At 38.4% G+C, this 24,268-nt stretch overlaps 2 protein-coding genes across 5 annotated transcripts in view; one reads left to right on the top strand and one right to left on the bottom strand.

Annotated features, from left to right (window-relative positions):
* snx24.S (sorting nexin 24 S homeolog) overlaps positions 1–5,343 on the top strand; it is a 77,222-nt gene extending 71,879 nt beyond the window's left edge. For 2 of the 4 annotated variants that reach the window (XM_041580422.1, XM_018244286.2), the window contains one exon: positions 1,683–5,343. In XM_041580422.1, the coding sequence (XP_041436356.1) occupies positions 1,683–1,810 (128 nt within the window). In that variant the 3' untranslated portion in view covers positions 1,811–5,343. The remainder of the gene's footprint in view (positions 1–1,682) is intronic. The other 2 variants (XM_041580423.1, XM_018244287.2) reach the window with 1 other exon arrangement.
* A 2,555-nt stretch (positions 5,344–7,898) lies between these two features.
* On the bottom strand, positions 7,899–23,911 carry ppic.S (peptidylprolyl isomerase C (cyclophilin C) S homeolog). Its single transcript, XM_041580420.1, has 5 exons — positions 23,699–23,911; positions 19,978–20,091; positions 12,914–13,007; positions 10,244–10,428; positions 7,899–8,400 (listed from the first exon to the last, which is right to left on the bottom strand). The coding sequence occupies exons 1-5, from the start codon at positions 23,795–23,797 to the stop codon at positions 8,266–8,268; spliced, it is 627 nt and encodes a 208-aa protein (XP_041436354.1). The 5' UTR covers positions 23,798–23,911; the 3' UTR covers positions 7,899–8,265.
* Between the last annotated feature and the right edge of the window lie 357 nt (positions 23,912–24,268).

The raw sequence follows: 24,268 nt of genomic DNA, 5'->3' as shown, positions 1-24,268 counted from the left end.
TAGGCTAATGACATAATAAATATTTTTACTGAATTCTACTGCCTGGGGAAGATTGTGTTTATTTGAGTTCCTGCTCTACTAAATACTAATATGAAAACACGGCCAAAATGTGTTTGGTTGCATATATTTTTCCCTCTTTGTAACCCCCCCCCTTAGGATGTGGGTGCCAGATGTACAGTGGGTGCCACAGCCTCATTATTTTGGGTTCAGAGCTTAACATTAACTACACTAGATATTTCAAGTCCCTGATTTTTATTCAGTGTGGATTTTGTAATGATGGATAGGTTCTCGACAGATTATGGTTCTATAAACAAGGAACCTTCCTGAAAAAATATTGGAAAACATAATAGTTGCGTTTCCTACTGCTTATTATGATCTAGTAGTTCATGCTATGTGATGCTTGCATTGAGCAACACCATGTCAGATTCTACTCTTACCCATAAGCCCCACAGATAGGTAGTTCCTCATGGCATCTACTGTACCCAGCACAGTGTTCTCATAACCTGGTCTGTTAGGGGTTTCCCATACTGGGAGAGTCGTGTTCCCAGTGCCTAATCTATAGACTGTTTTACTCTGCAGGGCTGATGCCAGTGTTTTTTATGGTGGCGTTCATGCAACAGAATAACAGATAGATACATTGGTATCCGTTGTGCTTCATGAGGTCAGAAATGCAATAATCTGTGGGGCGTTTCATTCGAGAAATGTTTTTTTTTTTTTTTACTTGCAACTGAAATTGCATCCTCAGAAATATTTCATGGCATGTTTGGAATCACAGATATTTCATCAGGTCCGCTATTACAGGGCACACAGTTCAACATATATGGCACAACATATTGTGGAACGTCTGTCCTTCTCATTAGCTAAACCGCTACTATAGGTGATATAAACACAATAAGCATCAAATCTGATGTGAAGTGTGGCCTGTGTGCTCAAGTCAATTCCTCGTCTCACAGAGGCTTTGAAGACAAATTTTAAAACTTTCAGTTCACTTCTCCAGAGCTCTTGGTGGCCCAGGTGCTGCAGCCCTGAGCCCCTTCAGAAAGAGGAGAGTTCCAACATGTCATCCTGATGGTGCACATTTACCAGAACACCATCCATATCATGTAAAATGTCTTATTTCATTGGAACATGATTAAAAAACTTCTTGAAGCATTTCATTTTATGTAATCGTAAGCATGAGTATGATGATAAGCTTATGATTTAGTGTGAGATACATGGGGGTAGATTTATCAAAGGTTGAAGTGAAAATTTGAAGGTGTTGCTAAAAAGGGAATATGTGTTCTTTGTTTAGGCCACGGCCACACGGGGGCCAAAATCAGTTTGATGAAATACGTTGGCTGATTTCAGCCTGTACCGCAGGCAGTAGCCTCCTCGTTTTTCTGCGTTCCTTAGTGTTGAATCATCTTTGATGTGAACAGACTCAGCAGATTTTAGCGAAGAACCGCAAGTCTCTGCGTTTTGAGATAAAATCCGATGAAGTCTGAAGCTGATTCAACACTTATGAATTGTGGAAAAGAGAGGAGACTACTGCCCGCGGTAGGGCTTATATCAGCCAGCGCATTTTAGCTAGCTGCTTTCGGCCCTCGTGTGGCCCTAGCCATAGAGAATCTGCCACAAATTGTGGTTGAAGAACTGAAGCTGGCCTGCAAATTGAACCATCATGTTCTTTGTTGTTTTATCAGGTTCCATAAATATTTGTTTCCATGGACACATTTTATTACCTTGTATTACCTCACCAGATAATGCAGCGAATGTGGTCATAGAAGGCGTTCTGCACGGATTGTTTTACCCTCACCTTCAGACCAGCTAGAGACTGAGCTTCTTGCAACTGGAAGTGACTGTTTCTTTGTTGTTGATGGAAAACCACAAAATCCGTTCCAGTGATGAGTCTACCTATGGAAACAAAGGGAAACATCGACTGACCGCTGTGCAGTCTCCACTTGAAGAAGCTGTAGATTTCAGAATTATAACATTGTGCCAAAATGTATTTTATTTTGTACATTCATTCACCTAAACTAACACTTATGTAAAAATATACCTCCAAGTGTGAGAATACCAGCCCACCAATCATGATACCATCAGCAAATATGAGTGCTCAGATGCTGCTCTCCAGTTCTTCGGGAACGCTACACCTGGGATACTTTCCAGTGGTCTTCACCAGCTGGAATGTGAGTTACCTTCTCTTGCCATAAAACTTTACTGTCACTTGAACAGGGTTTCTGTCTATTGTGATCTAGAGCCTGTAGCAGAAGCATCTCAGGGGTGCTAGCATTTACAGAGCCCCAAGTTGGTCAAGCTTACTGCCCTTGGTTGATTTAAAGTGATCTTCATCTTCAAGATTTTTATAGGAAAGCAAAAGTATGAAATTAAAAGAATGCTCAGCTCTGTTCATATTTAATCAATTCCTAACCCTTCAGTACTTACCCAGCTAACCTTTTTAGGTTAATAGTGCCATGGGCAAAATAGTGCAGGTGTCATGCATCAGTAATTCTAAAAGTACAATCAAAGGAAAAATGGCAGGCACTCACACATCCCACAACCAGGCTTGTAAAAAGACTGAGAATTTTATTTTAGGCAACAAAGTAAGTTAATCCATAGCCTTATGCATTGCGTGCCTTTGGGCACTTACAAAAACACACAGGTATAGCAGATATATACCCCAGACCCACCAATCACCAAAAAACATTAATTAACCAATAGGATAAGAGAGGGGAGGGGAATCAAAAACAATGTGCAAACAAGGAAATAGCCATCCATTGACCCGGGACAATAACTTCAGTGCCTTAGCTTTCAGTGTATTCTTAGAGGTTGATATTACAAATGTTTTACTGTAATTTGTGTGTTTATATTATAGGGTATACAGGTCATGGATCTCCAAGTTGACTTCAGAAATTGTAATTTTGCAACTGGGGGGTATTTGTTATAATACACAAGTATCTGTAAATCATGTGAGACAAATTATATCACTAGTACCGATGACATCACTAAGCACCAATTATAAGGATATAATTTACAGGATATTAATAGGTCTTAGGCAGTCTATAGAAGGTTCAAGACAAGCCTATCATCTCGCCTAACTCCAGCAGTGCTCCCTTTTCTGCACCAAAAAACAGACAGCGCACACCTAGTAAAATAACTGTGAGGTGCAATACTTACGGGACTCCCCAACAGAGTCATAAAGAGATAAGGAACGTTCCAAGGTGAATAGTGTGCAGTCTTCACCTTGGAACGCTCCTCTTTCTGCACAACTGATGAGGCTTGAGATATTGTTTACATGGTATGATGGCTGAATGTTTAGTATGGCAGCCTCAATAAAAAAAAGAGTGAGGGCAAATGTAATTTTTTTACATGCCCCCAGTGTTGACTCAAGACAAGTAAATTTAGAAGACTGGTGCAAACTATTTTTTATCAAGGTTACGGTAATGCAGGAGACTTTACTGCTACTATGGCTAACCAGGTGTATGGAGCTGACATGTCTTGGTAGATAAGAGCAAAATTATCCAAAAGACCCATCAGCCTTTTGTATTTAAACTGCTTGTGTTAGCATAAAACATTACTTTTTAATTTTTCCTCTTTAATTGGGTGTGCAGAATGCATTTATGTAATTTCCAAGCACCACTATAATGCACTTTAGTGCAATAACATCTATTGTCCAAATCAACACTCTGATGTGTTTTACTGTACATGACTTCTAGGCAATAGAGTGTTTTGTCATGTCCTATGTATCTGGGAGGAATAGGGATATGCAAACACTTTATTCATTCTTTTCTTTATATAGGAATGATGGGAAAACAAAACGGGTTGCAGACAAAAAAAATACATAATATATGAGACGTGAGACTTTTGTACAAATTATTCTAAAACTGTTTCTGAGAACTTGGTCTCAAAAACTCATGACCATCACCATAAGTTAATTTTGTCATATTAGAATAATTAATACTAACGAGCATTATGGAGCTAGAAGCCATATTGTCGATTTGCCTCTAGTAATTTAATTTGGAGTTATTTATCAAAATCTGTTTTTTTCTGATTTTATAAGTAAAAAAAGTCCGACCAAACTAGAATCCATGATTTGACCTTATTTATCATTGAAAAAAACTTGGTTCAGAAAAAAACTCAAAAAGTTTGGGTTTTTGCGAAAAAAAAACCTTTTTCAGGTTTTATGCCCGAAACGCTGTAATTTTTCAAGAAATGCTCGAAACCCCTGATTTTTTTCAGTTTTTTGGCCGAAACTCGGCACAGACTAAGATTTCTTCACATTTGAAATGGGACCTTTGCCATTGACTTCTACAGGACCCTGACAGCTTGGAGATGCAGTATTTTTGGGTTCTGACTTTTAGCAGCCTCGAGCTATAATAAATCACGAGAAAAAAACATTTCCCACTAAAAATTTGGATTTTATAGTAAAAGGATTTTGCCATTTATTAATAAATAACCCACTTAATTGTGTCTTTTTATCTCTGTCTACATAATTACTTCTTAGGATTAAATATGAAACATCCACTGCTTGATAGACAGAGTTTATTCATTTCCCTTGAATAAATGGAAGGATATTATGGGATCATGTCTTCTCTATAGCTGTGTTTTTCTTTACATTTGAGTAGGATGCATTGCTTCCTTTAGCAAAGCCCTTGACCAGAGAGGTTGGGAGAACACAAACCCACATTTACAATAAAATGCAGATCCGTGGCATATTTTGGACCTTTTATTAACTATTCCCAAAAGTCTCTAGAAAATATCTATACTGGAGAAAAGGCAATTTCCATTCACAGAAGCTATAACATTACACTTTTTGTTATTTTGTATCTAATGGTGTAAGCTTATTGAGTACATCTAGCATCTCTTATTTATATGTGGACAACTGTGGGGACTACAGTTCTGCTGCATTATTGGAAGATTCTTTCTCTAAAGATTTCAGTGGAGCCATGTAGTGTTGTAAAATGGAAGGCCTTCCACTGAGATGCACGGAGAATGCCTGACAAATATGCAGAGAATGCAGGACAATGAGACTTGTTCTTATAATTGACTCTTTATTTATAGCCACATTGGAATATAAAGTGTACAAGCAAGTGATGTTTTATATTTAGGACACATTACTGTCACTTCTCTTTAATAAGTACTACATTTTTGGTTGTGAAGTATATGCAATATATTAATAGCATTAACGTAGCGTAACACTACTGATGGCTGAAATTGGAGCTGTTGTTCACCATACTCTGATGTGATGTGTATTGTGCACTGTTTACCACTACCGAAATAATGTAAAAACAGAGTTATAATTTATATGTAGATTAAAAAAAAAAAAACTGATGTTTATGTATGCAATAAATGTATAACAAACCACTGGATCTTTCTAGGGTGTGTTAATTATAGTCTTGGTCAAATTTATTTACTAGTTTTTATTTTTTTTTTACATTAGATTTTTTTTTTTCTTTTTAAATTTTTTTCGGGTTAAGGCTGTATACCTAATATACTAGTCTAGAGACACAGACACATAATACAGCTGTAAAAGGTGAACCAGTAATTGGGCATCTTTGGAGTTTTTTTTTTCATCAGCACACAGACTTGAATGTAACTAGTGCTCTCTCCAGTAATAGCTTTTAGATATACAGTAGAATGTAACATTTCATACCCTCCTTGCAACCAACCATACGGTGTGACAATTGTTACTAAAGCTGTCCATAAACTGCCAGTTTAAGCTGCCTAGTTGGTCCCTCCAGACAGTCAGCAGCTTATCTGCCATATATGGACCCTGCCCAGCTGACCCCTGGCAGATATCTGGCAAAAATCAGGCTGATATCCATCATGCAGGTTTGAAAATCCCATCAGGCAAGGACTGCATCGGCACATTGATGAGGGTCCTCTCCTGAGTCAGCACAGGCCCTAGTTATGATTGGCCCAGGGGCCGAACAATCAGATCATCCCAATTTGGGCAAATATCCACTCATATGAATAGGCTTAGTCAATTGCCAACATTTTGGGTAGTTAAACAGGTGAAACTTACCATTTAGATATAATTACATGGTTGTATATAGGTCAAAGTTAACAGATTCTGCTTTGCCAAAGAGCCTTTTCTTGTGCTGTAGGCCTATAATCTATCTTCACCTTATTGCAGAATCATCCTCTCAGTCGTAGCCAAATAAGTAACTCTCATGGCCCTAAAATGACACAAGATACTAAGCAAAAGTGTCTTTAAATGCACGTCAATGCTGTAGGTAACATTTCCCAGCATCATCCAGAGGTTGGTAGCTTCATTGCTGGCTATAGGCAGTTGCTTAAAGGGGACCAGTCACCCAAAAAAACTGATTCCAAATCCTATTTTATCACATTAGTCAAGCTAAATGAACTTTAAATAACTTTTTATAAATGATTTGAATCTTGTTTCCTTCAGTCTGGGAATTCATAATTATAGAAAGCAGGCAGCAGCCATTTTGTGGACATTGTTATTAAGACAAGACTGGCATCATCTCAGAATCTTGTTTGTGCACCAGAATGGGGGACCTGATGTCCATCCCCATGCCCTGGCTACACAATTAAATGGTAAAGAGAACAGGGGAATGTTAGGAGGGCAGTAGCATCTAGGAAGTACTGAATGGAAAGTGAAAGTAATTGTCTTGACAGCTGAGATTTTTAAATGAGCTTACAACAGCTATAAATGCTTTAATAAAAATAGAAATTGGATTTCATGTTTAATTTGAAAAGGAATTTTATTATACAGATTTTTGTGTCTGGATGACAGGTCCAGTTGAAGATTACCAGACTGGGTTTTATGTAGCAGAACTACAATACAGTGCAGCATGTTGCACAGTCTAACCAAGACATCAGCTATAATGTTCTGTGGCTTGTTTGCTAGCAAACCCTTGATGAGCATTTGCAGTCTGTAGGAAATAGCTACTTGAAGTCTTCAAGGAAATCTATACCCCCAAAACTTAAGCAACAGATAGTTGAAATCATATTAAAGAATCTTAAACTGGAATATATATTTAAGTAAATATTGCCATTTTACACCTCTGTCCTTGAACCACCATTTTGTGATGGTCTGTGTGCTGCCTCAGAGATCACCTGACCAGAAATACTGCAGCTCTAACAGAACTCTGTCTGTTAATTGGTTCATGTGACCTAACATGTTTGGTATGTTTGTGTGCACTGTGAATCCTAGGATCCCAGGGGGCGGCCCGTGTTTTTTAAAATGGCAATTTTCAATTTATGATTTCCCAATGGCACATACTACTAAAAAAGTATATTATTATGAAATTGGTTTATTTACATGAAGCAGGGTTTTACATATGAGCTGTTTTATGCAATATATTTTTATAGAGACCTACATTGTTTGGGGGGGTATAGTTTTCCTTTAAGCTGTGAACCCTCATCAGAATACTAGATTGTTGAGGGAAGTGACTTCCTGCAATTCTGAAAGTTTCTATAAAGTACATCCAAATGGCAGACCCATTGCTTTCAGTAGTTGTACCAGCAGGATGCAAATCCTTCAGATTCAGCTGCTTCTGAAAATAGTGCTGGTATTTAACTGTGAAAGTTCTCATACTTCCAGGTTATGGTATATCTACAGTAATAAGTCAAATAAACTGGACATACTGTATTTTTTTTATTACTTATTTGATTTGACTTTTTACTATAGATATGTTGGTATCTGACAGAATCCCACATTTGGTGCAGCCCTAGAATAATGTCAGTAGAGCAATCGTATCACCAAACTAAGGTCAGTGGCAAAAAATAACGAAGCTATTAAGGTAATGCCCAGGTTTTATCTCTCTGACCTTCTCAGGGACAGTTTAGAAAGAGAAAATGCAGAGAATGCTTAAAGATTCCTATAATAATCACTGTAAATCCCTGAAAATAACACACACACAGATTAATTTCCAAAAGTGATCCCATCTACATTTTCAAAGGAAGATTTGTTTATTGGCCATACATGTGGGCAACTTGCATTCATTCCATGTTTAGATTTTTCTTCCTGCAAATGCCTTGCCCAGTGTCATCTTACCATTTGGAAACCTCTAAAAATCTGTGAGAGAAAAGATATTTTCACCTGGGAAAAATAAAGCTTCGATGACTGGACTCTTTATTTCCTGTAGTGCAAACAAACCAAAACATTGCACTTTTTATTTGCTGGAATATTTCATCCGACTAAACACCAAACTACATAAAATGGAATGAAGAATTACTCTGTAATGTCGAGGGCTGAAATGGTAAACATAATTACATTAATTGAGAAGTACTTAATATGAAAGATAAGTAATACATATTTTAATCTTGCCAGTCATCCACTTCTACCACAAATGGCTCTTTTACAGTAATCTCGCCACTGTTGACAATAACGCAGTCTTTCAGAGGTCGATCTCTTTCATCTGTCTGCTGGTGCTCGATTAAGTGCACTACCGCCTGTTGGTAGAGGAAGAAGTCAGACCAGATGCAAAACTATCACAACATTATTGCTTTCTTTAACACATATTCAAGAGGGACACTATCTATTGACAAAGAAAACCATACCGTTACCTACCTGCCAGCAAACAGAGAAATTCAAGCTATTCCATGTTTGGTCCTTGTGAGTTAGACAACACATTACAGTGCACAGATACTACCCCTGTTATAAATGGATGTGCACTGCATCTAATTATCTCCCTCACAAGGAACAAACATGAAGTAGCTTCAATTTCCCTTTTACGGTCAAGAAATAACAAAAACAATACATTTTGCCTTTTATTTTAATAATGAAAAAAATCTATATTCATCCCAAGCCCTATTCATTGGTCTCGCATTTTCCAAACACTGGTTGTGGCCTTCACTGGCCATGTTGTTAGGCACCCTCCAGGTATTTTAGTTGCTTACTTCCTACAGTGGGCTGGTGTTCTTCATATTAATAGTCATAAATAAAAAAACTCTATAACGACATATTTAACAGAAGATCTTTGCAGGGAGCTTGAGATTAAAGGAAGGGCAGTTTTTTCATAGTATGCAAGTAGTAGTAGTAGTAACTGATGAAATAAAGGGGGTAACCATAATTAACTATTAATATGTGATTAGGGGACTAGCCCAATTGTCCTTGAATGAGACAGTAAGGGGCCCCTACTGCAGCAAATGGAGCGGAGCTTTACAAAAATGGGGCAGGATTTGCTCAGACTGAGGTTGAAAACAGGTAAATTATGGATGTGGCCACACAGGAGTATGGGGCTTGACAATTCTTTACATCAACCCCGAATCTAAGGTTCCATTTAGCACATGGGACAGGAAGGTGAAAGTTCCAAACATATTGCACTAAAAACTAGGGCTGAATTATTACTTGGTTAAAGGGGTTGTTTACCTTTGAGTTAACTTTACGTATGATGTAGAAAGTGATATTCTGAGACAATTTGCAATGGGTTTTCATTTTTTATTGTTTGTGGTTTTTGAGATATTTAGCTTTTGATTTCGCAGTTCGCCAATCTGCTATTTCAGCAATCTGGTTGCTGGGGTCTAAGTTACCCAAGCAACCATGCACTGATTTGAGTAAGAGACTGGAATATGAGTAGGAGAGGGCCTGAATAGAAAGATGAGTAATAAAAAGTAGCATTGACAATAAAAGTGTTACCTTACAGAGCATTTGTTTTTATATGGGGTCAGCTGGAAGGGGTCAGGAGGAAAAGGCAAATCATTCAAAGGTTATACAAAATTAATAATGAAGAAAAATTGAAAAGTGGCTTAGAATTTGCTGTTCTATAACATACTAAAAGTTAACTTAAAGGTGAACCACCCCTTTAAGTATTATTATTGCCCAATGTGATATTTAATACATTTAAATAAATGTTCAATATCAAAACAGGGGGGTTGTGGGAGCACTCTAAAGGCTTTAAAGTATATATATATATATATATATATATATATATATATATATATATATATATATATATATATATATATATGTATAATAAATGCTATTGCATATGTACCCAAAACAGGGGTTATTTTGTTACAAAGTTATGATCATAAAATTGATAAGCCACCATACCACGTCAAGGTAAACCCCAAATGGCGGTCCCTAACTTGTTTTATATTTTATGTGCATTTTAGCATTACCTGTAATCAATGTCCATTGAACGCTGTTTTTTCACTGAGGGCTAAATCCTCCCCAGCCAGCAATCAGGCTTTTAAAGGAGAGATATTCCCAAAACAAAGCCCAATTTTAAAAGCATAGGATCACCACTAGTTTAATTTAAATAAATGTTAATATACCCATCACACAGCTTACCATGCCTTCCAGGACTTTGCCAAACACAACATGCTTTCCATTCAGCCATAAAGGTCTGGTTGTAGAGATAAAGAACTGGGAGCCATTGGTATCAGGCCCAGCGTTCGCCATGCTGACCCATCCAATACCGTAGTGTTTTATCTTGAAGTTTTCATCAGGGAAAGTCTCTCCATATATACTTTTTCCTGTAAAAATAAAAACAATGATATTCACCTGGATAACAAATTTCTAAGCCAAGATTCTACAGAAGGAAAGTCTTCAGGGACAACAAAATGCAGGAGTGGGCATCTTATTTCTCAAAGATGCTTTTGCTGTCATGGAGCCTAAGACACATTCATAGACAGGAAAAGCCCATGAAGGAAATCTGGTCAGTATTATAACCCAAAAACTAGTAGGGTAAACAGAAAGGTCTCTGCTCCTTTATTTTGTTTTTAACAGTTGGACAGATGTTAATTATCACATAATGGCTGCAGCAATTTGGCTTCGCTTACAGAAAGAATGACTAGCCATTAGCGTAATGAATGACGATTATGAAAGATGCCGACTTGCTGAGTAATAAATGACATGAAAGCACTAACAATGGAAACATTGTAAGAAAATGTAGTTGCATATAAGTATACCACCTCCACCCTCACTAGGTAGTGTTCTACTGGGCTCTCTACACCCAAGGACCAAAAGGTGGAGATTGGGCTCTTACCCAGGGGGGTGACAGTTTGCTGCCCATGGTAAAGAGCTCTCTGGGGTAATTCACTCACTGCCTGTGGAGAAACTGTGGTGCAACAAAGGCATGGAACCCATCAAAGGCTGCTTTGCCAAAGAAATGAGATTTAGGGGCACATTTACTAATGGTCGAATATTATTAGTAAATGATATTCGACCGTCAAAGTATAATCCTTCGACTTTTAATATCGAAGTCAAAGGATTTACCGCATTTCCTGCGAAAAATTGTTCGATCGAACGATTAAATCCTTCGAATCGAACGATTTGAAGGATTTTAATCCATCGATCGAACATTTTTCCTTCGATCAGAAATTTGTTAGAAAGCCTATGGGGACCTTCGTATCTTGAAAGCGCTATATAAATAAATGATGATGATAAAAAAAAAAATGATGATGAGGTACTGCTGGTCCATATTATATTAATATAAAAAGACCCAGAGAACATCATCCTGTATCCTCTTCAGAAACCTCTAAGTGCCTTATTCGCTAGTGCTACAAAAAAAACACAATCTGTGATTATAGCAAGAGGCCAAAGGAGGCCAAAGCTCTATTAGTATTATTAACTATGTGTACTGTGTTATGGAATATGCTGCTGCTTATAAAAGATATTTCAGAATCCCTTCACATAATGCTCATAGGGCTTAGTCTGAACTCCAATATTAGAGCCTTGTATTCACAACACTTCCATGCTCTGACTTGGACTACAGCAGCATGTATGGCCTCAGCTGTAATACCAGTTAAATCATATTTATAACATACACAAACAATAATGCTCCAGTTTAAATTTAAACATTTACCGTATATACTCGCGTATAAGCCGAGTTTTTCAGCACCCAAAATGTGCTGAAAAACTCTACCTCGGCTTATACGCGGGTCAATACGCGGGTAAGAGAGACACCCCTTCCCCAGTGAAACCCCAGTTCTCATATGTGCCCTAAATCCCTGCACATAGCCAGTCCCTCACCGGCCGCAGATACGAGGCTCCTTCCGCGGCCCCAACACTCCTCCCTCTCCCATAGCGCATCAGGAGAAGACGTAGCGCGTCTGGTGACGTAGGAGGTTGTCGCTAGAGGTGTCATGGCTGCTCAGAAGAGCAGGAGCGCTGGAGCACCTAGCAAAAGCAGAAAAAAGGTACCGTAATATTAAGGCACCGGGAAGGAAATTAAGAGATCAGTTTGTACGGTATATTCTCAAAACCGGCGTTGCCTTTTATCGTCGTTGGGGTTCAGTGTGACTTTTCCCGACGAGGGAAGGGCTGCTGTGTTCTAAATAATGTCCATACGATTGCCATGGGTTATAGTCTACTGTTGTTCTGCAGACATTACCCTAATGGCGTCAACATTGAGCTAATACTTATTTCCCTCAAATGAGAGCCCTAGTCTTCCTGCAATCACTGGCTTCCCTTGATCTCATCATACTCTGGCCTAGATCAATAAAAGAAGTACACTAAGAGCAGGCACACTAAGAGCAGGCCTACCTTTCATTGTTATTCAGTGGGTGCAGGTACAGATTGTTTATCTGAGAGGACAACATCAGAGCTCATTAGTGCAGCAAATACCTGCCTTTCATCTCTGCAAATAAGGAACACACTGCCCTCTCTATTATACACTAGAACTCACATTTTACATTCCCTGACTTTAAAGGGATACTGTCATGGGAATTTTTTTTTTTTTTCAAAATGAATCAGTTAATAGTGCTGCACTGGGGCCCCTAGGCTTATACACGAGTCAATACATTTTTCCAGTTTTCTTAGGTAAATTAGGTACCTCGGCTTATACACGGGTCGGCTTATACACGAGTATATACGGTATTTTTGACCCCATGGCATAGTTTTTCAGAGGTCTTCCGTTTTTCAGGTGCATAAAATGAAATCAAACCATTCATAGATATATTTCACGAATCCACTATTAAGATGCAAAGTTTAGACAAATATTATGTATTTATAGATTACCTCCTGTTCCATCGTCATTAGTAAAGTCTCCACCTTGGATCATGAAATCCTTGATTACTCTGTGGAATTTGCTGCCTTTGTAACCATATCCTTTCTACAAGGAAAGATAAAAATACAGTGTGTATATATATATATATATATATATATATATATATATATATATATATATATATATATCATTTAGAAAAAGGTAACGTTAAAGAAAGGTAATTGTTGCCTGGGCTGTGTTCCCTTGTTAACAATATTTGTCTCTTACTTGGCAGTAGGGATGCACCAAATCCAGGATTCAGTTTTGATCTACATCAAAAATGGAACCATACAAACATCCCTATACCAAAAACCAACAGGCCGTCCTGCATATCTTATGTGGGACAGTTTTCATCCTCATCACATAAAAAAATCAATTGTGTTTAGCCAGATACAACCGGATTTGCTCAAACCTTGAAGACCGAAATAAACATCTCCATTCCTTACGGAAAACTTTTGTTAATCAGGGATACCATCCGCAGGTTATTGATGATCAAATCCACAAAGCAACTCACATACCCAGATACACACTCATGGATTATGAAGAAAAGACAGAAAACAGGGTACCTATTGTACTTACCTACAACCCACAACTGAACATTATTAGAAAAATAGCCAGAGACCTGCAACCCATGCTCCATACAGATACCCGACTAAAACAAATATTCCCGGAACTACCTCTCTTGTTTTATAGACAACCACCTAATCTGAGGGAAATGATTGTCAGAAGTGCTCTTCCTAAAACAACTGCTGCAACAGATGTGAAACCTACAAATACATCCTGTGCAAAGATCAAGTTGCAATTCCGAATACACAAAAAGTCTACACCATTCTGGACCATTATTGGTGTGCTTCATCCAATGTGGTATACATGATTACATGTACTAGGTGCTCTACAGGAGGCATATACATTGGTGAAACAGGACAACAATTGCGCACCAGGATGAACCATCACAGACATAAAATCAACACCAAATCATGTGATACACCAGTGGGGCAACATTTCTGCAGTCAAAATCACAGTCTTCAGGACATGCAGGTCTTAATTCTAAAAGGGAACTTTAAAACTGAATGGGAAAGGAAGATTTATGAATTCAAATGTATGGAGTTATTTAACACATTAAGACGGGGCCTTAATTTAGGGTCAGGTTTCATGTCACACTATGTGACCTGACTGAATCCAGACTCCTGGACTATTTACAACCCACCCTAATTCATTTTATTATCTCTACAATTGATCTCTATCTGTCTGGAACTTTCTAATTTATTGCCCATGGATACCTTTCACTGATCTAACAGAATATATGTTGTGCCTTTCTACCTTTCATTTGTATTTTGCCTGACGAAGGAGCCTTGGTGCTCTGAAAGCTTGCAATGTATTTTTATTGTTAGCCAATATACAGTGGTGTGAAAAACTATTTGCCCCCTTCCTGATTTCTTATTCTTTTGCATGTTTGTCACACAAAATGTTTCTGATCATCAAACACATTTAACTATTAGTCAAAGATAACACAAGTAAACACAAAATGCAGTTTTTAAATGAGGGTTTTTATTATTTAGGGAGAAAAGAAATCCAAACCTGTGTGAAAAAGTAATTGCCCCCTGAACCTAATAACTGGTTGGGCCACCCTTAGCAGCAATAACTGCAATCAAGCGTTTGCGATAACTTGCAACGAGTCTTTTACAGCGCTCTGGAGGATTTTGGCCCACTCATCTTTGCAGAATTGTTGTAATTCAGCTTTATTTGAGGGTTTTCTAGCATGAACCGCCTTTTTAAGGTCATGCCACAACATCTCAATAGGATTCAGGTCAGGACTTTGACTAGGCCACTCCAAAGTCTTCATTTTGTTTTTCTTCAGCCATTCAGAGGTGGATTTGCTGGTGTGTTTTGGGTCATTGTCCTGCTGCAGCACCCAAGATCGCTTCAGCTTGAGTTGACGAACAGATGGCCGGACATTCTCCTTCAGGATTTTTTGGTAGACAGTAGAATTCATGGTTCCATCTATCACAGCAAGTCTTCCAGGTCCTGAAGCAGCAAAACAACCCCAGACCATCACACTACCACCACCATATTTTACTGTTGGTATGATGTTCTTTTTCTGAAATGCTGTGTTACTTTTACGCCAGATGTAACGGGACGCGCACCTTCCAAAAAGTTCAACCTTTGTCTCGTCAGTCCACAAGGTATTTTCCCAAAAGTCTTGGCAATCATTGAGATGTTTTTTAGCAAAATTGAGACGAGCCTTAATGTTCTTTTTGCTTAAAAGTGGTTTGCGCCTTGGAAATCTGCCATGCAGGCCGTTTTTGCCCAGTCTCTTTCTTATGGTGGAGTCGTGAACACTGACCTTAATTGAGGCAAGTGAGGCCTGCAGTTCTTTGGATGTTGTCCTGGGGTCTTTTGTGGCCTCTCGGATGAGTTGTCTCTGCGCTCTTGGGGTAATTTTGGTCGGCCGGCCACTCCTGGGAAGGTTCACCACTGTTCCATGTTTTTGCCATTTGTGGATAATGGCTCTCACTGTGGTTCGCTGGAGTCCCAAAGCTTTAGAAATGGCTTTATAACCTTTGAAATTGAACTCAGGTGTGATAAACCACAGTTAAGTTATTTTTTAACAAGGGGGGCAATCACTTTTTCCACACAGGCCCATGTAGATTTGGAGTTTTTTTTCTCCCTTAATAACATAACCTTCATTTAAAAACTGCATTTTTTGTTCAATTATGTTATATTTGACTAATAGTTAACGGTTTTTGATGAGCAGAAACATTTAAGTGTGACAAACATGCAAAAGAATAAGAAATCAGGAAGGGGGCAAATAGTTTTTCACACCACTGTAGGTGTCACTTCTACAATACTTTTTGTATTTGTTTGTTTTTTTATTTGTTATTTTTGCTACTGGCTAACACAGTACCACAGTTTTTGTTTTAGGATTCAGTTCAGGATTTGGCCGAATCCTTCTGCCTGGCCGAACCAAATCCTAATTTGTATATGCAAATTAGGGGCGGGATTGAAATCACATGACTTTTTGTAACAAAACAAGGAAGTAAAAAATTATATATATACATACATACATACACACAGTGAATATGCAAATTAGGATGCGGATTGGTCCAATCTTTCACAAAGGATTCGGGGTTCGGCCGAATCCAAAATACTGGATTCGGTGCATCCCTACTTGGCAGATACAGAAAAGGTAAATATCAGGACATACCACACTAGACTAACAAGTACTTTTACCAACTTATGGCATTTATTATCTGGAATATTTGGGACCTGGGGTTTTTACATAATTTCGATCATCATACCTAAAGTGTCTGAAAAAAAGCATTAGAAAATGTAAATAAACCTAATAGGATTGTGTCCACCCATAGGGAACCATGTGGTTGGTTACCATCAAGTACAAGATACGGTTTTATTATTAAAAAGAAAATGAAATTGTTTAAAATTTTTTTAGCTATTTTCCTAAAATGGACTCTATGGGGTAAGTCCTTTCCATAATTCAGAGCTTACTGGATAACAGGTCTTCAGGTAGGTGTGTGTGTGTGTGTGTGTGTGTGTGGTAAGTCCTTTCCATAGTTCAGAGCTTACTGGATAACAGGTCTTCAGGTGTGTGTGTGTGTGTGTGTGTATTATATGTGTGTCATGTATACACAAAATCTCATCTCACTGCAATAACTTCAAAGCAAATGCCATAGGTCCTTGACTTCAATGTATTTTGCACTGGGTTTCTGTTTTTTCTTTCCCAGTTATCTGGATAAAATTCCACTGGCTACTAGATTCACATATTTGGAAAGAGAAGAAACTGCATAGCGCTAGCGTAATGTAACAGCTGGTACTAGTATTATACTTTTTCAGCAGCCCGATTTATATTCTGACAAAGCAGGAAGGCATGTGTCAGATTTAATGAGCATACAAAAACTTTTCCACCGAAGAGATTTGCCGCAATTCTTTCCATACGGTCACATTCCAAGAGTGCAAATGGAGTTTCTTGTACTTGCAAAATCATTCAGCTAGTTTACTAAGTGTGCAAATGAATGGAACAATAACAATATAATAAGATTATTCAAATGATGGAATTTTTAGCTTTTATTCTTTATATTCAAAGCTCGTATCCTAAAAGAATTGAGTAGGTTCTGAATATGGTGCCTCATGATTAAGAATATGCCTCCGGGTAATTACAGGATTGGGGGATACACTTCCTGTATAGTATCAGGTGGTACACACAGTATGCACACTTTCTTAATGAAGTTCTAAAGATGGTTCCTGTCACATGAATGGAATTTAAGCTCATGTCCATCAGAAACTAAAAGAAAGTAAAACTTATATAAATGTCATCTCTTCTAGAAATAGTGAAAAAAAAAAGTGCTGGAAGGTGAACAACCCCTTTAATTTGTGTCAATGTATAATTGTCCTCTTTAAAGGACAAGTAACAGCAAAAATTTTTTTTTAAAAAAAAAAAAGACGCCAACACATATTAAACTTTTAAGTTGCTAAGTCTTTATTAAGAAAATAAGTTAGCGAAACTCCACTTGCGCTCCTCTTCAGAAAAGGCAATCAGCGATCCATCAGGCGATCCATTATAGGAGATAGCCAGGGAGGAGAAATTGAGCGGCACGCAATGGATCGTTGCCCTGGCGCTGTTTCTGAAGGAGCGCAAGTGGAGTTTCGGTAAGTTATATCATAATAAAGACTTTTTTTAAAGTTTAATATGTGTTGTTGTCTTTTTTTTTTTTTTTTTTGACTTGTTTTTATTGTAAGCGATAAAAATAAAATCACAAGAAAAATTTGTATACGTTTCCATAAAGTAGAAAATACAGTGATTACGACATCAAATATAAAACATTCAAACAATCTTCAAAACAGTCAGCTCAATTACAATAAATGGTATGGGGAATGGATCCTATGGGGGGGAGTTTAAGTAGGAGGTCAACAGTCTATTAATCTGATGGTTTCTGGGAGGTGCAGTATCAGGGTGCAACTGATCTTGTTGCATTGTCGCTAGATATTGGGATGATTCCACAATCAAAGGGTGATTTGTCAAAGATTCCATATCATACCATGAAGTATGTCTGAAGATATAAATTGTAAGGTATTTGATATGTTGCGGGAGATGAGTTATGTAGGTCGACCAAATTGTGAAAAATTTTGAGGTATTATGTTCCTTCCTGGTTATGGTTTCCAACCAGTCCATGTGGAAGATATGGTGCAATTTTTGTTTCACCAACGCCAGTGGTGGGGGGTCAGTGTGTAACCATTGTTGTAGAATGGATTTCCTGGCTGCCGCAGCCAGTCTACCCAATAAGTGTTTGTTGGGTTTTGCGGTTTGAGTAAATGATGTAGTGTTGCTGAACAAGGCCCATTCCATGTGTGCTTGGAGAGGTTTCCCTATCATCTGTGCACCGTATGAAATGACTTCCTTCCAAAAAGGTTGTATCAAAGAACATGACCATATAGTATGTAATAAGTTCGCTTTAGGAGTGTGGCATTTCAAACATTTATCGGAGGAGAGATTACCCATTTTAAATCGTCTAACTGGGGTGAGATATGAATTATGTAGAATTTGCAGTGACATTTCTTGATACCTGCTCGCTGGAAGTAGTGTCATAATTTTGCTGTGTTGTTTCAGAATGTCTGATTCTGTAATATTAGGTATGTCCGCAATCCAGTTAAAGTTGGGTTTATCTTCATTATCTACGTCTATTAATGGTTTAATAGTGTGGTAAATATGTGAGGTGGTGAGTTTCTTATTTTTGTCTTTCCAGAGTTGGTTGAATATGTTGTTTTTGTCGTTGTGTGTTAAAAGCCGTATCGATGCATTTGCAAAGTGGATGATTTGCAGACTTAAGTACATATGAGTGTGTATAAATGGAAATTTTTCTGTTAGTTTATTTAAAGAGACTATTGAATAGGTATTATCTAGTAGGTCATGTATGTTATTTAAGCCGTTTACACTCCATTGGTAGAGAACAGGATTCCGTATACCCGGAAGGAAATTTTTGTTGTCTATCCACGATAGATAAGGGGAAACATATGGTGAGACATTATGTCTTTTTCTGACCGAGAGCCAGGCTTTGTATGTATCCAGGAATAATGGGTTATCTCTTATTCGTGGTGGAACGTTATGTAAGGGTGTGTGTAGTAAATGGTTGAGAGAACAATTATCCGATTGATATTGGTCTAGAGAGAGTGTGTTGTTATCTTTTTACGAATTTTTTTGCTGTTACGGGTCCTTTAAAGCAGGAGGGGAAAAAAAGTGTAAAGATGCTTAATATAGGACAGTGGATATAGTTTTGTCCTCAAGTGCTGTTTATCATAGAGATAGCCTAGATAATAAATGTCAATACATAAAATGAACGTGACTATGCTAAAAAGTAGCTACTGCCTACAATTTATTATAAATCCAGGACTCAGAGGGTTCATGTGTCATAAGTTGAATGAATAGGGTTTCTAGTGACAATACATGTTGCCTGTTGTTTTAATTAAGACGTATACACAGTAGGGCTTATGTTATTTTCTGCAGGACTAAAACTAAACAGCATTTCACCTTCTTTCACACAACTGTGGGAGAAGAAGAAACCTCTGTATAATAAGCTCCTCCTTGTCTGAAAGCCTGAAACACCTGTAGCAGGGGGAACAGGTTTGCTTATTCTGAGATTATCTCTATTTAAGTACACTCTCCTAATGACAGGGGGAGAGTGATACGCTAAAAAGTAAAATAATGCAATGATCCATTTGTGTTTTATTATAGAAATAAAATAGAAAAATATGATTTTTTTGCTTTAAAGAAGAGGCAAAATACTTTTTTTACACAAGTTGAACAAAGGAGTCTATAGGTGTATGTATGTATGCATATAGATACAGAAATATATACAATAGAACCCCCATTTTAAGTTTTTCAGGGGACCAGAAAGAAATTATATATATATATATATATATATATATATATATATATATATATATATATATATATATATATATATATATATATATATATGTATACTGTCCCCTATGTATTATATAACAAGAACAGACAAATACTTACTTCTCCAGTTGCTAGAGCAACAAAGTTTTTTACAGTCTTCGGTACAACTTTTCCAAACAAGCCAATAACTATTCTGCCGGCATCAGTGCCTCCAACCCCTATATTAAAAAACACCTAAAAAGGACAAGAAAGACTTGTATGTAAAAGTGAAAAGAACATCAAACATCAAAGGTCATTGTATTACGAAATAATATAAAAATATTATTTAATCAATAAACGGAAAGTGTAGCTCATATAAGCGATTCCTAAAGGAAAGTAGAGTGCTGCGCATGTCCATTTTTTGGAACCCGTAACCGAACCGTACCCGCAACCTGGACCCACAACACACATTCTTACCCGCTTGGACCCGCTACCCGACCGGCAAGTACCTTATCCGCGACCCGCCGACCATCAAGAATCAGGAAGTGCTGTCATTGTAAACCGGAAGTAGGCGTGATCAGAAAAAAAAGGAGTAAAACAGGAAGTGCTGTCATTGTAAACCAGAAGTGCAATCATCAGAAGTAGACGTGATCAGAAAAAAAAAAAAGAATAAAAATCGATATTGTGAAGACCCGCGGCCCAACCCGCGACCCGCAGAACTGCATCTATACCCGCACCCGGAACTTCTATCCGCAACCGGTAGGTACTCGACCCGCTGCAGGACTCTAAAGGAAAGTATATAATAACATATAAATAATGACAACTTCATAATGTGGAAAAGGGTAAAAAAGAAGTTGGTAGGAAAAGTGTAGAATGGGGGGAGTGTAAGAACCTTCTATTTAGTTGCAGACTTTTTATAAAATTCAAACAGTGTATTTCTTCGGTCAATTTCACACCTCCTTAGGTTAAACCTTTTGAAGATGTGCACTCAAAAAATATAAATGCAGTAAACAGAAGGTGAGCTTTGCTTCACACTCCACTAAAGATATAATATTTGCATCTGTGTTGAAATATGTCTGATTTGGAAAATTTAATAGACAAGCTGGCATATTATCTTCTTCTATTAGACATTGTTAGCCAATTGTGTGCTTAAATGTGGGTGTTTATCTCTTATTACAGTAGAACCCTGCTTTCATGTTTTTCAAGAGACTGTGTGAAAGGAATATAAATTCCAGGAAAACGTAAATTATGGGAAGAAATTAACAGAACGTAAGAACGCAAATATGTAATTAATCCGGGACAATGTAAAATTGGGGTTCTACTGTAGTTATGCAGATGTTTCTCTGCCTTTCTTGGTTTAAAAGGACAAGTAAAGACTGTTTTAACAAGAGGGCCCCTGTCTCCAACAGACTCGGGAAAGGGGCTAGCACTATTCAGTACACTATTGTTTAAACATGGCAATTCTTTTCCTTTATAAAATAGAAGTCATACTTTGTGGCTCTGATCCAACAGAGCATTCATGTAATGGATCCTTATTTACAACACTGAGGGCAAGTTTTATTATACATCAAACTGGGCAACCAGTGTCGGACTGGGCTTGTGGGATACAAGAAATAACCCTGCTAGTCCCTGCCGACCCAGGCCCACTCACCTAGGATGCTGCAGACGCTCTCCAGTCCAGGGCAGCGGGCCACCCGATCACAGGCTCAAGTTAAAGAGATAAAGGGTTCAGTACATGGTACTAGCGGTGGGGGCACACATTGGGAGGGGACCCTTGAGGTGGCATGGGGGGGGTTGGGTTCACAGCCCCAATGGGCCTCAGACACCCCAGTCCGACGCTGTAGGGAACCCAAAAAGATTGCCAGCGGTTCAATCCAGATTGCTATTTATCAAATCTTTTCTATCAATCTTCAAAGACCTTGCACATTTATCAAGTGATAATAAATTGGCCCCTGATTTAGAGTATAATTAAATGGATTCTGTCATGATTTTTATGATGTAGTTTTTATTTCTAAATGACACTGTTACACTGCAAATAATTCACTCTACAATATAAAGTCATTCCTGAACCAGCAATTGTATTTTTTAGTTGTAATATTGGTGTGTAGGCAGCCATCTTAGGCCATTTTACCTGGTCATGTGCTTTCAGAAAGAGCCAGCACTTTAGGACGGAACTGCTTTCTGGCAGGCTGTTGTTTCTCCTACTAACTGAATGTGTCCCAGTGGGACCTGGATTTTACTATTGAGTGATGTTTTTAAATCTACAAGGCAGCTGTGTTCGGGAGCTGCTATTTGGCTACCTTCCCATTGTTATGTTGTTAGGCCGCTGGGGGGGGAGGTTGGTATCACTCCAACTTGCAGTACAGCAGTAAAGAGTGACTGAAGTTTATCAGAGCACAAGTCACATGACTTGGAGCAGCTGGAAAACTGACAATATGTCTAACCCCATGTCAGATTTCAAAATTAAATATAAAAAAATCTGTCTCCTCTTTTGAGAAACAGATTTCAGTGCAGAATTCTGCTGGAGCAGGACTATTAACTGATGCATTTGTAATAAAAACATTTTTTCCCATGACAGTATCCCTTTAAGTTTACCTTACTAATTTCCAGTTAATGGATATAATGGACATTTGGTTGACTGCAAATTATCATTCTGACAGTAGAAGACTCACGGAGAACCTGTGGTGCCAGTGGGAGAAGAGAATTTACAAGGATAGTCCAGCGCATTTCCATTTTAAAATGTGCTACTGGTGAACTGGTCTAGTAACGCTTTGCAGCCAATGAACACGTAGCATATACAGGTCAGCTGTTTCAATACAACATGTGATGGGTTGCTACGAGTTACTAGATCTAGGGTAAACTTTATGCCTTCCATTAGAGTATTCGCACTATTAAGCTGGTGCGCAGGGTTGCCAATTTTCCAGCCAAATTGGGCTATTAATTTAAAGCCAAGGTGGATTTTGAAAGTGCAAACTAGCCAAGGTACAGATTTGGGCTACTTTTTTGGGACTTTGGCTGGTTTGTACTTTGGAAACCAGCCAAAGTTTTTTTTATCTTTCCCTAATGTGTCAAGTCTGTGTCTCCCAATGCATGTTGGGTAATGTAGTTTTTGTTTAATGATTTGCCAACTACCAAGTTTAATGTAAGACTACAATACAATGGGACCGACTTGTGAAGAAGTCAGGAGTTACCAGATTTTGGGCTCTGTACCCCAGTCTCCCATTTCTTTTAAGTATTCTCGCATTTTCCGGTGACTTTCCTCAATTTCAGACAATTTTGGGGCAAAAATTTTCCGGCCACCAAAATTTCTAGAGGTTGAGCTGTTTTACCAATATTTATTGACATAGTATATGGATCAGGCCTTTTGGGGGCCAAATACATCCTGGGCCGCTGAATCCTAGTGGCGGTTGAATCTGTCCCATTTTGCTTCATGGAAAAAGAATTAGAAAATTTGAAAAAGGCATTTTTTTTTCATATATATTTAATTTTAAGACTTTTCAGTGCACATGCTGTGCTATTTTGGGGCTACTTTTCAATTGCCTCTTGGCTAGTTTTGGGCTGGTTTTGTAAATTACACTTGGCAACCGTGCTGGTGTGTTTGAGAATAGTCTAGTATTGAGCCAGGGTGCCAGTCTGAGGGCAGTATTCACCCCAGGGAGTCAGTGTGAGATTACTAACTAGTATGACAGGAATACTCTAATCCCCCCCCCCCATTGGTGACAAGATGATACTGGCAGTGGCACCACGTGACGTAACAAACGTGAACTGAAATCACTTTGAACCCACTGGGGCTGATGGAGCGGTGTGAGTAGCCAGTTCCAGGCTGTGGCCAAGCCTCGGAGTGGTAGAAGTAACGTGTTACCTTGGCAGTCACAGCAGGTCCCCTCTTCCTGTAGCCATGAGCTGTCGAGAGTAAGAACAAGCCGAGCCCCAGGAGCAGTAGGTTACGATACCCACACATCTCCAGTACAGCAGCAGCACTACATGCGGTATGTGACACGCCTGCAACCTCAGCAAAGCTTAGCTCCACCCACACGCCCAGACCTTCACCCGATGGCCCCGCCCCAAAGTGCTGTGTAATTGTCTATCGCTGAGGGGGGAACGCGGGAAGTTGTCAGTAATAGGCTGGGTTTATAACGGAGCGTTTGTGAGCTCAAGGCTGAGATATTTCTTCTAAGTGCCACATAAAGGCAATGTTTATAGCCCTGCTACAAGCCTACAATCCTTTCCAAGGCTGTGAGTGAGCACGTCATACATTCCCACAGAAGGGACTATAAATACTTACCCATAATGCTTACTGAAACCAGCATGCGATCAACCATCGCACATAAAGCAGTTCAGGAACAAAATGGAAACATTTACTGAAACGGACATATTGCAAAAAACTCTTTTGGACTCATTTTTTCTTTCAAATTGAAATTTGACATTGAAG

This window comes from Xenopus laevis, chromosome 1S (genome assembly GCF_017654675.1).
Source record: "Xenopus laevis strain J_2021 chromosome 1S, Xenopus_laevis_v10.1, whole genome shotgun sequence".
In the NCBI taxonomy this organism is placed as follows: Eukaryota; Metazoa; Chordata; class Amphibia; order Anura; family Pipidae; genus Xenopus; species Xenopus laevis.
The sequence above is the reverse complement of the archived record's forward strand: the minus strand, read 5'-3'. Positions and strand labels throughout refer to the sequence as shown.